We start from the raw sequence: 16,286 nt of genomic DNA on the forward strand, positions 1-16,286 counted from the left end.
ATGTAATGATGCAGCTCTATAAAACTCTGGTTAGGCCACACTTGGAGTACTGTGTCCAGTTCTGGTCACCTCACTATAGGAAGGATGTGGAAGCATTGGAAAGGGTACAGAGGAGATTTACCAGGATGCTGCCTGGTTTAGAAAGTATGCATTATGATCAGAGATTAAGGGTGCTAGGGCTTTACTCTTTGGAGAGAAGGAGGATGAGAGGAGACATGATAGAGGTGTACAAGATAATAAGAGGAATAGATAGAGTGGATAGCTAGCGCCTCTTCCCCAGGGCACCACTGCTCAATACAAGAGGACAATGCTTTAAGGTAAAGGGTGGAAAGTTCAAGGGGGATATTAGAGGAAGGTTTTTTACTCAGAGAGTAGTTGGTGCATGGAGTGCACTGCCTGAGTCAGTGGTGGAGGCAGATACACTAGTGAAGTTTAAGAGACTATTAGACAGGTATATGGAGGAATTTAAGGTGGGGGCTTATATGGGAGGCAGGGTTTGAGGGTCGGCACAACATTGTGGGCCGAAGGGCCTGTACTGTGCTGTACTATTCTATGTTCTAAGTTCTATGTTATGGATCACTGATTTCTTCCTCCTGTAGTTAATAATCAGCTATTTGGTTTTTAGATGGGTTCTAACTGTACCTACTCCATCCGTTCTGGAGTTTTCTGTCAGAAGTGACAGTGGCTGTGAGGCCAGTGGAGGGTGTGCCTGTGGAACCTCCATCTGATAATTTCTCCTGTTTTTACTGTGGAGGAGTTCAGACTTTAGATATTTGATGGGGATGTCATAGGGATGATCCGCATTACAGCAGAGGAAGTGGTACACATTTTAAAACAAATCCCCAGTGTCTGATCAGGTTCATCCAAAAATACTGTGGGAAGCTAGAGAAGATATTGCAGAAGCCCTGGGTGAGATAATTGCATCAATGTTAATGTGGTAATGTGCTAGGGTAGTGAATCTTGTGCATTTAGTTAAGAATGGCATCTTTGGTAGGTATTACTGGAGAGTATTCTGAGGGATAAGATGTGCCCACATCTGGAATGATGGGGATTAATTAAAGACAGTGCTGATTTGAGTGTGGGAGATCATGGCTAATGAATTTGATTGAGTTTTTTGAGGAAGTAACCAAGAAGGTCAGTGATGACAGGGTAGATGTAGATATGGAGCAGTAAAGCCATTGATAAGTTTCCCCATGGTAGGCTACTATGGAAAGTTAGATCACATGGATCCAGTGAGAGCTAGCTAATTAGAAGCACAATTAGCTTGGTGTTGGAAAGCAGAAAGTGTTGGTGGAAGACTGTATTTCTGACTGGAGGCCCATGATTAGTGGAGTTTGCCAGGGATTGGTGCTGGACCCATTGTTGTTCATCAACTATATCAACAATTTGGATAAGAATGTACAAGGTATGAAACATAGAAATCTACAGCATATTACAGGCCCTTCGGCACACAAGGTTGTGCCAACCATGTAACCTACTCTAGAAACTGCCTCGAATTTCCCTACCAATAGCCCTCCATTTTTCTAAGCTCCATGTACCTATCTAAGAGTCTCTTAAAAGACCCTGTTGTATCCACCTCTACCATCTTCACTAGCAGTGCATTCCACACACCCACCACAAGTGTGAAAAACTTAAACTACATTCCCTTGTGTTAACTATTTCAGCCCTGGGAAAATGCCACTGGCTATCCACATGATCAATGCCTCTCATCTTCTTATACACCCCTATCAGGTCACCCCTCAGCCTCTGTCACTCCAGGGAGAAAAGGCCAAGTTCATTCAATCTATTCTCATAAGGCATGCCCTCCAATCCAGGCAACATCCTTGTAAATCTCCTCTACACTCTCTCTATAGTATCCACATCCTTCCTGTAATGAGGTGACCAGAACTGAACATGGTACTTCAAGTGGGAGTTAACGAAGATCTTCTATAGCTGTAACATTACCTTGTGGCTCTTGAACTCAATCCCACAGTTGATGAAGACCAACACACCATATGCCTTCTTAACCATACTATCAATCTGTGCAGCAGCTTTGAGTGTCCTATGGACACGGACCCCAATATCTCTCAGATCTTCCACACTGCCAAGAGTCTCACCATTAATATTATATTCTGTCTTCAAATCTGACCTACCAAAATGAACCACTTCACACGTCACACATGGTTAGAAAGTCTGCAGATTAGTCTGCAGATTACACTAATATAAGAGGTGTTGCAGACAGTTAAGATGGTTATCAGGATCTCCAGGGACAGCTAACCAACCAAGTAACTGTTGAGAAATGGCAAATGCAACTTAATTCGGATTCAGATGGACTCACTTTTAAAGACTCTACGTGTTCTCAGTATTATTTGTTTATTGATCTACCTATTTATTTATTTACCCTTTTTTATTATCACTATATGTTCACAGATTGTCTTCCTTTCAGCATTGCTTGTCAGTCTTTGTGTGCAGTTTTTATTGACTCTATTGTACTTCTTCGTTCTACCGTAAATGTCCGTAAGAAAATGAAAATGTAGCATTTGGTGACATATACATATTTCAATTATAAATTTACTTTGAACTTTAAACATGAGATGTTGCATTTTGGGAGGATGAATGAGGGTATGACTTTTACAGTAAGACTCTGGGGAGCATTGTAGATCAGAGGAACCAAAGTTCCCTGAAAGTGGCATCGCAGGTAAGACAGAATGGTGAAAAAGGCTTTTGGCATGCTGGTCTTCATCGATCAGGGCACTGAGTACAGAGGTTGGGATGCTATGAGACCATATTCAGGATATTATGTTCAATTTTGGTCACCCTGATGTAGGAAAGATGCCATTATGCTGGAAAGATTGCCAGGACTTGAAGGACAGAGCTATGGAGAGAAGTTGAGAAGGTTGTGTATTCTTTTGTTGGAGTGTAGGAGAATAGAGGAATATAACATCATGATGCGCACAGTCTTTTCCTAGGGTTGGGGAACCAAGAACAAGAGGGCACAGGTTGGGATGAGAAGGGAGAGACTCAGGGTGGTCAGTAGATGGAACCAGCCAGGTTGGCCTACTCCTGCTCTCTGGTCCTGTTACTGGCACAGGCAGAGAACAGTGTGCTCACAGGGCTGGTGACGGTGTCTGACTGTAGTTGCAGGGCAGTTCTGTGGAGGTTGGCTAATGTCAGTATCCCCACTCCACACACAGAGTTTCATCAATTCCTCTCCATCTGTCATAGTGCCCATGGTCAGAAGCACTGAGAGACGTGGCTGGGGGCATCAACCAGACTAAACCTGCACCACTGGAATCGGCTCCAACAAGCGGCAGCTGTTCACACAATAACCCAGCCTTGCTGTTTACTTTTTGTGATGGTATTTATTTGTATATATTGTAAATACCTTGTACAATAGCTACATAGACCCAATGAGCCTATCTATTGGACATTGCTTGCATTGTATATTGCCAGAATAATGGCCTTTTTGTTAATGTGTTATGGTAGCTGAAGACCTTGATAACTCAGTGACTTGCCCTGTACTCCAGGATTTATGCTTCCTTCCTGGATTATATTTGCTTAATATTGGCTTCCAATTCCTCTCCAACTCTGTCCTTCTCTGGCCTGATCCCCGCTCCACACAACCCTTGTGCAATCTCCAAAAGCCTGCCAGCATGACCAACTCTCATTCCCTCTCAGACTCCCACTCACTCGAGTCCGATCCTCCCAACCTTCAGCCTGTCTCTGTTCCACCCCACTCCATGCCTCTCCTCTACCCTCCCACCTAACACTACAGTCCACAGCACCTGCTAATGCTGACCACACAGTTTCTGGAGGTGTCCAACGTGTATGGTGTTCCAGGGCTGGAACAGGACTACAAACTTCTCCACAGACGATGAAGATCACTGACGTATGGATTGTCCCTACTGAAGACCCTACTGTGTTGAGAATACTGCAAGGAATGGTGGACCCTGTGCAGCAGGCCGGCTTTCTACTGGCAGCACTGGGATGGCAAGAGTGACATCTGATGGATCAAGCACGACACCTCTGAGTGGAGAGCGGTGGAGAGCGGAAAGTCAAAGATCCATAGGCTGTACTGGTGATATCAGATCCACGGGGTGTACTGGGGAATTTCAGATCCACGGGCTGTACTGGGGGATATCAGATCCACTGGCTCTACTGGGGGTATCAGATCCACAGGCTGTACTGGTGATATCAGATCTACGGGCTTTACTGGTGATATCAGATCCACGGGCTGTACTGGGGGATATCAGATCCAACGTCGGTACTGGGGGATATCAGATCCACGGGGTGTACTGGGGTGTATCAGGTCCATGGACTGTACTGGGGGTATCAGATCCACGGGGTGTACTGGGGAATTTCAGATCCACGGGCTGTACTGGGTAATCAGATGCACGTGGTGTACAGGGGATATCAGATCCACAGGCTGTACTGGTGATATCAGATCCATGGGCTTTACTGGTGATATCAGATCCACGGGCTGTACTGGGGGATATCAGATCCACGGGCTGTACTGGTGATATCAGAACCACGGGGTTTACTGATGATATCAGATCCACGGGGTGTACTAGGGTGTATCAGGTCCACGGGCTGTACTGGGGGTATCAGATCCACGGGGTGTACTGGGGAATTTCAGATCCACAGGCTGTACTGGTGATATCAGATCCACGGGGTGTACTTGGGAATATCCGATCCACGGGCTGTACTGGGGGATATCAGATCCACGGGCTGTACTGGGGGTATCAGATCCACGGGGTGTACTGGCGATATCAGATCCACGGGCTGTACTGGGGGTATCAGATCCACAGGCTGTACTGTTGATATCAGATCCACGGGCTGTACTGGTGATACCAGATCCACGGGCTGTACTGGGGTATCAAATCCACGGGCTGTACTGGTGATATCAGATCCACGGGTTGTACTGGGGGATATCAGATCCAGGGGCTGTACTGGGGGATATCAGATCCACGGGCTGTACTGGGGGATATCAGATCCAACGTCGGTACTGGGGGATATCAGATCCACGGGGTGTACTGGGGTGTATCAGGTCCATGGACTGTACTGGGGGTATCAGATCCACGGGGTGTACTGGGGAATTTCAGATCCACGGGCTGTACTGGGTAATCAGATGCACGTGGTGTACAGGGGATATCAGATCCACAGGCTGTACTGGTGATATCAGATCCATGGGCTTTACTGGTGATATCAGATCCACGGGCTGTACTGGGGGATATCAGATCCACGGGCTGTACTGGTGATATCAGAACCACGGGGTTTACTGATGATATCAGATCCACGGGGTGTACTGGGGTGTATCAGGTCCACGGGCTGTACTGGGGGTATCAGATCCACGGGGTGTACTGGGGAATTTCAGATCCACAGGCTGTACTGGTGATATCAGATCCACGGGGTGTACTTGGGAATATCCGATCCACGGGCTGTACTGGGGGATATCAGATCCACGGGCTGTACTGGGGGTATCAGATCCACGGGGTGTACTGGCGATATCAGATCCACGGGCTGTACTGGGGGTATCAGATCCACAGGCTGTACTGTTGATATCAGATCCACGGGCTGTACTGGTGATACCAGATCCACGGGCTGTACTGGGGTATCAAATCCACGGGCTGTACTGGTGATATCAGATCCACGGGTTGTACTGGGGGATATCAGATCCAGGGGCTGTACTGGGGGATATCAGATCCACGGGCTGTACTGGTGATATCAAATCCACGTGGTGTACAGGGGATATCAGATCCACGGGGTGTATTGGGGGTCTCAGATCCACAGGCTGTACTGGTGATATCAGATCCATGGGCTTTACTGGTGATATCAGATCCACGGGCTGTACTGGGGGTATCAGATCCACGGGCTGTACTGGGGGTATCAGATCCACGGGCTGTACTGGGGGGTATCGGATCCACGGGCTGTACTGGGGGTATCAGATCTACCAGCTGTACTAGGAGATATCAGATCCACCGACTGTACTGGGAAACTCAGATCCACGGGCTGTACTGGGGGTATCAGATCCATAGGCTGTACTGGTACTATCAGATCCACGGGGTGTACTGGGGAATTTCAGATCCACGGGCTGTACTGGGGGTATCAGATCCACGGGCTGTACTGGGGGTATCAGATCCACGTGGTGTACAGGGGATATCAGATCCACGGGGTGTATTGGGGGTATCAGATCCACAGGCTGTACTGGTGATATCAGATCCATGGGCTTTACTGGTGATATCAGATCCACGGGCTGTACTGGGGGATATCAGATCTACGGGCTGTACTGGTGATATCAGATCCATGGGCTGTACTGGTGATATCAGAACCACGGGGTTTACTGATGATATCATATCCACGGGGTGTACTGGGGTGTATCAGGTCCACGGGCTGTACTGGGGGTATCAGATTCACGGGGTGTACTGGGGAATTTCAGATCCACGGGCCGTACTGGGGGTATCAGATCCACGGGCTGTACTGGTGATATCAGATCCATGGGCTTTACTGGTGATATCAGATCCACGGGCTGTACTGGGGGATATCAGATCCACGGGCTGTACTGGTGATATCAGAACCACGGGGTTTACTGATGATATCAGATCCACGGGGTGTACTGGGGTGTATCAGGTCCACGGGCTGTACTGGGGGTATCAGATCCACGGGGTGTACTGGGGAATTTCAGATCCACAGGCTGTACTGGTGATATCAGATCCACGGGGTGTACTTGGGAATATCCGATCCACGGGCTGTACTGGGGGATATCAGATCCACGGGCTGTACTGGGGGTATCAGATCCACGGGGTGTACCGGCGATATCAGATCCACGGGCTGTACTGGGGGTATCAGATCCACAGGCTGTACTGTTGATATCAGATCCACGGGCTGTACTGGTGATACCAGATCCACGGGCTGTACTGGGGTATCAAATCCACGGGCTGTACTGGTGATATCAGATCCACGTGTTGTACTGGGGGATATCAGATCCAGGGGCTGTACTGGGGGATATCAGATCCACGGGCTGTACTGGTGATATCAAATCCACGTGGTGTACAGGGGATATCAGATCCACGGGGTGTATTGGGGGTCTCAGATCCACAGGCTGTACTGGTGATATCAGATCCATGGGCTTTACTGGTGATATCAGATCCACGGGCTGTACTGGGGGTATCAGATCCACGGGCTGTACTGGGGGTATCAGATCCACGGGCTGTACTGGGGGGTATCGGATCCACGGGCTGTACTGGGGGTATCAGATCTACCAGCTGTACTAGGAGATATCAGATCCACCGACTGTACTGGGAAACTCAGATCCACGGGCTGTACTGGGGGTATCAGATCCATAGGCTGTACTGGTACTATCAGATCCACGGGGTGTACTGGGGAATTTCAGATCCACGGGCTGTACTGGGGGTATCAGATCCACGGGCTGTACTGGGGGTATCAGATCCACGTGGTGTACAGGGGATATCAGATCCACGGGGTGTATTGGGGGTATCAGATCCACAGGCTGTACTGGTGATATCAGATCCATGGGCTTTACTGGTGATATCAGATCCACGGGCTGTACTGGGGGATATCAGATCCACGGGCTGTACTGGTGATATCAGATCCATGGGCTGTACTGGTGATATCAGAACCACGGGGTTTACTGATGATATCATATCCACGGGGTGTACTGGGGTGTATCAGGTCCACGGGCTGTACTGGGGGTATCAGATTCACGGGGTGTACTGGGGAATTTCAGATCCACGGGCCGTACTGGGGGTATCAGATCCACGGGCTGTACTGGGGGTATCAGATCCATGTGGTGTACAGGGGATATCAGATCCATGGGTTGTATTGGTGGTATCAGATCCACAGGCTGTACTGGTGATATCAGATCCATGGGCTTTACTGGTGATATCAGATCCACGGGCTGTACTGGGGGATATCAGATCCACGGGCTGTACTGGTGATATCAGATCCATGGGCTGTACTGGTGATATCAAATCCACGGGCTGTACTGGGGGTATCAGATCCACGGGTTGTACTGGTGATATCAGATCCACGAGATGTACTGGGGGATATCAGATCCACGGGCTGTACTAGGGGGTATCAGATCCACGGGCTGTACTGGTGGTATCAGATCCATGGGGTGTACTGGGGGATATCAGATCCACGGGCTGTACTGTTGATATCAGATCCACGGGGTGTACTGGGGGTATCAGATCCACGGGGTGTACTGGGGGTATCAGATCCACGGGCTGTTTTGGGGATATTAGATCCACGAGCTGTACTGGGGGATATCATATCCACGGGCTGTACTGGAGATATCAGATCCACCGACTGTACTGGGGGATATCAGATCGACGGGGTGTACTGGGGGTACCAGATCCAAGGGCTGTACTGGGGGTATCAGATCCACGAGATGTACTGGGGATATCAGATCCACGGGGTGTACTGGGGAGTAGCAGATCCACGGGCTGTACTGGGGGTATCGGATCCACCGGCTGTACTAGGAGATATCAGATCCTCCGACTGTACTGGGAGTATCAGATCCACGGGCTGTACTTGGGGAATCAGATCCACTGGCCGTACTGGTGATATCAGATCCACGGGGTGTACTGGGCGATATCAGATCCACGGGCCGTACTGGGGGTATCAGATCCACGGGCTGTACTGGGGGTATCAGATCCACGTGGTGTACAGGGGATATCAGATCCATGGGTTGTATTGGGGGTATCAGATCCACAGGCTGTACTGGTGATATCAGATCCATGGGCTTTACTGGTGATATCAGATCCCCAGGCTGTACGGGGGGATATCAGATCCACGGGCTGTACTGGTGATATCAGATCCATGGGCTGTACTGGTGATATCAGATCCACGGGGTGTATTGGGGGTATCAGATCCACAGGCTGTACTGGGGGTATCGGATCCACCGGCTGTACTAGGAGATATCAGATCCTCCGACTGTACTGGGAGTATTAGATCCACGGGCTGTACTTGGGGAATCAGATCCACTGGCCGTACTGGTGATATCAGATCCACGGGGTGTACTGAGCGATATCAGATCCACGGGCTGTACGGGGGGATATCAGATCCACGGGCTGTACTGGGGGTATCAGATCCACGTGGTGTACAGGGGATATCAGATCCACGAGGTGTATTGGGGGTATCAGATCCACAGGCTGTACTGGTGATATCAGATCCACGGGCTGTACTGGGGGATATCAGATCCACGGGCTGTACTGGTGATATCAGAACCACGGGGTTTACTGATGATATCAGATCCACGGGGTGTATCAGGTCCACGGGCTGTACTGGGGGTATCAGATCCACGGGGTGTACTGGGGAATTTCAGATCCACGGGCTGTACTGGGGGTATCAGATCCACGGGCTGTACTGGGGGTATCAGATCCACGTGGTGTACAGGGGATATCAGATCCACGGGGTGTATTGGGGGTATCAGATCCACAGGCTGTACTGGTGATATCAGATCCATGGGCTTTACTGGTGATATCAGATCCATGGGCTGTACGGGGGGATATCAGATCCACGGGCTGTACTGGTGATATCAGAACCACGGGGTTTACTGATGATATCAGATCCACGGGGTGTATCAGGTCCACGGGCTGTACTGGGGGTATCAGATCCACGGGGTGTACTGGGGAATTTCAGATCCACGGGCTGTACTGGGGGTATCAGATTCACGGGGTGTACTGGGGAATTTCAGATCCACGGGCCGTACTGGGGGTATCAGATCCACGGGCTGTACTGGGGGTATCAGATCCATGTGGTGTACAGGGGATATCAGATCCATGGGTTGTATTGGGGGTATCAGATCCACAGGCTGTACTGGTGATATCAGATCCATGGGCTGTACTGGTGATATCAGATCCACGGGCTGTACGGGGGGATATCAGATCCACGGGCTGTACTGGTGATATCAGATCCATGGGCTGTACTGGTGATATCAGATCCACGGGCTGTACTGGGGGTATCAGATCCACGGGCTGTACTGGTGATATCAGATCCATGGGCTGTACTGGTGATATCAGATCCACGGGCTGTACTGGGGGTATCAGATCCACGGGTTGTACTGGTGATATCAGATCCACGAGATGTACTGGGGGATATCAGATCCACGGGGTGTACTGGGGGTATCAGATCCACGGGGTGTACTGGGGGTATCAGATCCACGGGCTGTTTTGGGGATATTAGATCCACGAGCTGTACTGGGGGATATCATATCCACGGGCTGTACTGGAGATATCAGATCCACCGACTGTACTGGGGGATATCAGATCGACGGGGTGTACTGGGGGTACCAGATCCAAGGGCTGTACTGGGGGTATCAGATCCACGGGATGTACTGGGGATATCAGATCCACGGGGTGTACTGGGGAGTAGCAGATCCACGGGCTGTACTGGGGGTATCGGATCCACCGGCTGTACTAGGAGATATCAGATCCTCCGACTGTACTGGGAGTATCAGATCCACGGGCTGTACTTGGGGAATCAGATCCACTGGCCGTACTGGTGATATCAGATCCACGGGGTGTACTGGGCGATCTCAGATCCACGGGCTGTACGGGGGGATATCAGATCCACGGGCTGTACTGGGGGTATCAGATCCACGTGGTGTACAGGGGATATCAGATCCACGGGGTGTATTGGGGGTATCAGATCCACAGGCTGTACTGGTGATATCAGATCCACGGGTTGTACTGGTGATATCAGAACCACGGGGTTTACTGATGATATCAGATCCACGGGGTGTATCAGGTCCACGGGCTGTACTGGGGGTATCAGATCCACGGGGTGTACTGGGGAATTTCAGATCCACGGGCTGTACTGGGGGTATCAGATCCACGGGCTGTACTGGGGGTATCAGATCCACGTGGTGTACAGGGGATATCAGATCCACGGGGTGTATTGGGGGTATCAGATCCACAGGCTGTACTGGTGATATCAGATCCATGGGCTTTACTGGTGATATCAGATCTACGGGCTGTACTGGGGGATATCAGATCCACGGGCTGTACTGGTGATATCAGAACCATGGGGCTTACTGATGATATCAGATCCACGGGGTATACTGGGGTGTATCAGGTCCACGGGCTGTACTGGGGGTATCAGATCCACGGGGTGTACTGGGGAATTTCAGATCCACGGGCTGTACTGGGGGTATCAGATCCACGGGCTGTACTGGGGATATCAGATACACAGGCTGTACTGGTGATATCAGATCCACGGGCTCTACTGGGGGTATCGGATCCACCGGCTGTACTGGGGGATATCAGATCCACCGACTGTACTGGGAAAATCAGATCCACGGGCTGTACTGGGGGTATCAGATCCACAGGCTGTACTGGTGATATCAGATCCACGGCGTGTACGGAGGGTATCAGATCCACAGGGTGTACTGGGGGATATCAGATCCACGGGCTGTACTGGTGATATCAGATCCACGGGCTGTACTGGGGATATCAGATCCACGTGCTGTACTGGGGGATATCAGATCCACGGGCTGTACTGGGGGTATCAGTACCACGGGGTGTACTGGTGATATCAGATCCACGGGCTGTACTGGGGGATATCAGATCCACGGGCTGTACTGGGGTTATGAGATCCACGGGGTGTACTGGGGATATCAGATCCACGGGGTGTACTGGGGATATGAGATCCACGCGGCGTACCGGGGATATCACATCCACGGGGTGTACCGGGGGTATCAGATCCATGGGCTGTACTGGTGATATCATATCCGCCGGCTGTACTGGTGATATCGGATCAGCGGGCTGTACTGGGGGATATCAGATCCACGGGGTATACTGGGGTTATCATATCCACGGGCTGTACTGGCGATATCAGATCCAGGGGGTGTACTGGGGGGTATCAGGTCCACGGGCTGTACTGGGGATATCAGATCCACGGGCTGTACTGGGGGATATTTATGGTTGCTGTGGTGCTTTCCACCTCATGCTGGAGTCACTGGGATTACTCGCAGTCACTTGGAGATGGGCCAGGGTTTGATGTCCCAGAGATTGTTTATGCTTTGAAATCATTTTCCTGTTTACCAGGAACTCCCTCATCAATGACACAGCTTGCAAGTAAATAAGGGAGTGCCTGTAACCAACATAAAGGGCAGGAAGTGAGGAATATTCTGCAGTTTTCCAATAAATGGATTTTTTGGAACTAAACCAGCTGGAAAATGTGTAATTGAGGATTCCTGGGAAGGCAGGCAAGTTGGAAACAATTAAAATAGTAACAACAATGATGACAGGGAGCAAACTCTCGCTCTGGTATCAGGGCTTTAGGGCCGTGGATATACTAGTGGCCTTACTGCATATCCAGGGGTAAAGAGAGAACCAGCAGACCAAAGTCTTCAGTACCACCACCAGCCTCATCCTCCAGCTTCATAGTTCCTATACCCACGCTGCCTACTTTTACCTCCTACAAACCTCGCTGTCCACTGCTCCTGCCCCACTGAATTCACGTATACACACCTTTGCTCCATTTTGTCCCCTTTAATTCAGTCTCTTCCCACTGTCAACTCTGACACTTCATTTCAATCACGTTCAGCTCCCTGATGGCCTTACTTTCAGTACAGACCTCCGGTCATCAGGGACACGTTAAATCTCTCAGCTTCTTTATTGACAATAGACCAAAGCAGTTCCACTCTGTCTGGTGGAACCTGCTCTCACCCTCCCCAACTTTTCTTTTGGCTGCTCTCAATTTTTCTAGTCCAAGGTACAGCCTTGAGCATCCACATGGACCCCAGCTATGTCTGCCCTTCTGTTGGCTACGTGGAACAGTCCATTTTCCAAGCCTTCACTGCTGATGCTCCCCTACTCTTTCTATGCTGCATTAGTGATGTTTCATCCACACCTGCTAAACTCACAAATTTCATCAACTTTGCCTCCAGATTCCACCCTGCCCTCAGATTTACTTGTCCATCTCTGATGCCTCTCTCCCCTTTCTCGATGTCTCTATCTCAAGCTCTGATTCAGACAACCTACTGCCATCTTTTACAAACCTACTGACTCTCACCATTGTCTTGACTGTACCTCTTTCAACCCTGTCACTTACAAAAAGGTTAGCTATTCTCTCAGTTACTCCATCTCTGCCACATCTGTTCTCAGGATGAGACTTGCCATTCTACACATCTGCGATGTCCTTTGTTTTTAAAGAATGTGGTTTCCCTTCCACCACAATCGATGCTGGACTCAGCCACACCTCCTCCATTTCCTGCATATCTGCCCTCACGCCATCCTCCCGCTATCATACCAGGGATTGGGTTCCCCTCGTCCTTACCTACCGACTTACAAGCCTTATGTGTTTGGCACATTGTTCTCTGTAACTTTCACCATTTCCACCGTGATGCGACCACCAAGCATACCTTTCCTTCCAGCCCACTACCTCTGCTTTCCATAGTTCCAAACATGACTCCCTTGTCCGCTCATCCCAAACCTCTGATCATCCTTCTGGCACTTCTCCCGGCAAATGTGACAAGTGCTACTACACCAGTCCCTTCATCTCCTCCCTTAACACCACTCAGAAGCCCAAACAGTCCTTCTAAGTGAGGCAACACTTCACCTGTGAGTCTGTCGATGTCCTCTAATGTATCCAGTGCTATTGGTACAGCCTCCTCTACATCTGTGAGAACCCACGCCAACTGGGCAATAGCTTCATCAATTACCTTTGCTCTTTCCACCACAAAGGTAGGATCTCCTGATGTCTACCCACTTCAGTTTGACTTCCCATTCCCATTCCCACATGTTGGTCCACAGCCTCCTTTGCTGCCGTGATGAGGCCAAATCAGATTGGAAGAGCAACACATCGTATCCATATGATTAGCTTCCAACCTGATGGCATAGGCAATAATTTCTCTAGCTTCCAGTAATTACCCTCTCTTACCCTCACCTCCTTTTTCCTATTGCCTGTTCTAGTTGCGCTCTCTCACTTTATGTTTATGTGGCTAAGTGCAGCTCCGTGGCTGATGAAACCACGGTTGTTGGCCGAATCAAAGGTGGTGAGGAATCAACGTATTGGAGGGAGATTGAAAATCTGGCTGAAATGTACCTCAACATCATCGGTCAACATTAGCAAAACCAAAGAGCAGATTGTCAACTTCAGGAAGGAGAAAACAGAAGTCCATGAACCAGTCCTCATTATCATACTCATAGTTTGATAATAAATTTACTTTGATCTTTTTGAACTTTTACCTTTCTCTTCTCCTCACATACCCATCATCTCCCTCTGATTCCCCTCCTCCATGAAGATTCTGAAGCTCTACTCTTGCCTTGGTGAGTGCAGCTCCTGTAGCTCTCCAGAAGTTCAGCACCCTGACCACCCATGACAAGATGTCCCGTTTGATGGGCACCACATGAAACACCTTTACCGTTCCACCACTGTCCGACTGTGACTGCCAGTGACCACCACCTAAAGAATTAACTGAAGTTACTTACCCTGACCACTCTGTGGTAACTCCTAAGTTAGTGATCTGTACTACAAACAATGTCAAGGGCAACAGAAACATGGGAACACCATGCCTCCATACCTCATGCTAACCAGACCTGGACGTAAATCACTAGTCCTCCCTCATAGTTGGTTTAGCTCACAAATCTTTGCACCTGGCAGTGGGAACTGCTTCACGAGAAACACAGCAGTAGTTCAAGAATGTAACTCATCGTTATCTTCTCATGGGCAGTTGAGATGGATAATAAATACTGACCCCCAAGGAGGAGAGGCACTGAAAGTGGTAAATCCAAGTCTCTCCACGTTGGCAAACTCAGCCTTCTTGGTCGCCAGCTTTTCTGGGTCCAGTCTATGTGTGTGGGCATGGACTGGTGAGCCAGTGGTAGAAATGTGGTGCTTGATCCCATGTTTTGTAATGTAGTGGAGAATGTGGGTTTGGTGAGGTTTGGGAATTCACCCAGAAGTTGAGTAAACTCACGTGTAGAGGTGCATACACATGAGAGCTGTTATGGCGAACTTACTGAGGGAGCAAGGTAATGACACAAAGTCCTCGATATCCACAAGCCGGCAGTTCTCAAGATCAACTAATGGTCTGGGCACACAAGAAATGTGCATCGAGCAGAGGTCTGGCCTCTTCAGCCAGGATGAAGTCCCACTGAAGCAGAACATCACCCGTCTCCCGTAAATCTGGATCCTGCTGCTGTTGGTGGCCTCCAGGCAGGTTTCATCGTATTTGCCTTCCCATCAATAGGTGAAGGGGGAATCTAACAGGAGAAGACAGAAGGCCATGGAAGAAATAAAAAGGGAAAGGAGCACCAGAGGGAGGTGATGGGCAGGCAAGGAGATAAGGTGAGGGAGGGAAAAGAGAAAGTAGGGGACAGGGTATTACTGGAAGTTAGAGAAATTGATGTTTATGCCATCAGGTTGGAAGCTACTCAGAAGGAATATAAGGTGTTGCTTCAAACTGAGTGTGGCCTCATTATGTCAGTAGAGGAGGCCATAGATGGACATATGGGAACGGGAAGTGGAATTTCTGGCAAAGTGATCACCCAATCTGCGTCAAGTCTCACCGATATATAAGAAGACACACCAGGAGCTCATGATACAGTACATGACTCCAACAGTCTCACAGGTGAAGTGTCGCCTCACCTGGAAGGACAGTTTGGAATAGTGAATGGTAGTGAGGGAGGAGGTGTAGGGGCAGGTGTTCCACTTGCAAGGAGAAGTGCCAGGAGGGAGATCAGTGGGGAGGGATGATTGGACAAGGGAGACACATAGGGAGCAACCCTTGCCGAAAGCAGAAGTGGTGGGGGGGTGGGGGGAGGGAAAGATGTGCTTGGTGGTGGGATCCTGTTGGAGATGGTGGAAGTTACGGAGGATTAAGTGCTGGATGCAGAGGCTGCTGGGGGGCTAGTGATGACAAGGGGAATCCTATCCTTGCGGGGTAGCAGGAGGATGGAGTGAGGGCAGTTATGTGCAAAATGGAAGAGGTACGGTTGAGGGAGGGAAGGGAAGCCCCTTCTTTGAAGAAGGAGGACATCTCCGTTCTGGAATGAAAAACCTCATCCTGAGAGGTGACGCGGCAGAGACGGAGGAATTGGGAGAAGAGGATGGCATTTTTGCAAGAAAGTGTGGGAAGAGGTATGGTCCAGGTAGCTGTGAGAGTCGGTGAGTTTATAGTAGACATCAGTAGATAAGCTGTCTCCAGAGATAGAGACAGAGAGATTGAGAAAGGGGAAGGAGGTGTCAGAAATAGACCAGGTAAATTTGAAGGCAGGGTATTGGTGGAAATTGGAGACAAGTTGATGAAGTTGACGAGTTCAGCATGGGTGCAGAAAGCAGCA

At 49.7% G+C, this 16,286-nt stretch overlaps 1 protein-coding gene across 7 annotated transcripts in view; it reads left to right on the forward strand.

The window, feature by feature from the left end:
• LOC134337569 (lipoprotein lipase-like) overlaps window positions 1-16,286 on the forward strand; it is an 83,565-nt gene that overhangs the window by 60,340 nt on the left and 6,939 nt on the right. For 4 of the 7 annotated variants that reach the window (XR_010016024.1, XM_063032704.1, XM_063032707.1 and 1 more), the window contains one exon: window positions 3,205-5,077. The exons of 1 other annotated variant lie outside the window; for it this stretch is intronic. Coding sequence is in view for 3 of the 6 variants with exons in the window: in XM_063032704.1 (XP_062888774.1) it covers window positions 3,205-3,226 (22 nt within the window). In the remaining 3 variants the exon portion in view is untranslated. Of the gene's footprint in view, window positions 1-3,173; window positions 5,078-16,286 lie in introns of those variants that run through there. 2 more of the 7 variants (XR_010016023.1, XR_010016025.1) reach the window with 2 other exon arrangements.

Source organism: Mobula hypostoma, chromosome 24, assembly GCF_963921235.1.
Source record: "Mobula hypostoma chromosome 24, sMobHyp1.1, whole genome shotgun sequence".
Lineage (NCBI taxonomy): Eukaryota > Metazoa > Chordata > Chondrichthyes > Myliobatiformes > Myliobatidae > Mobula > Mobula hypostoma.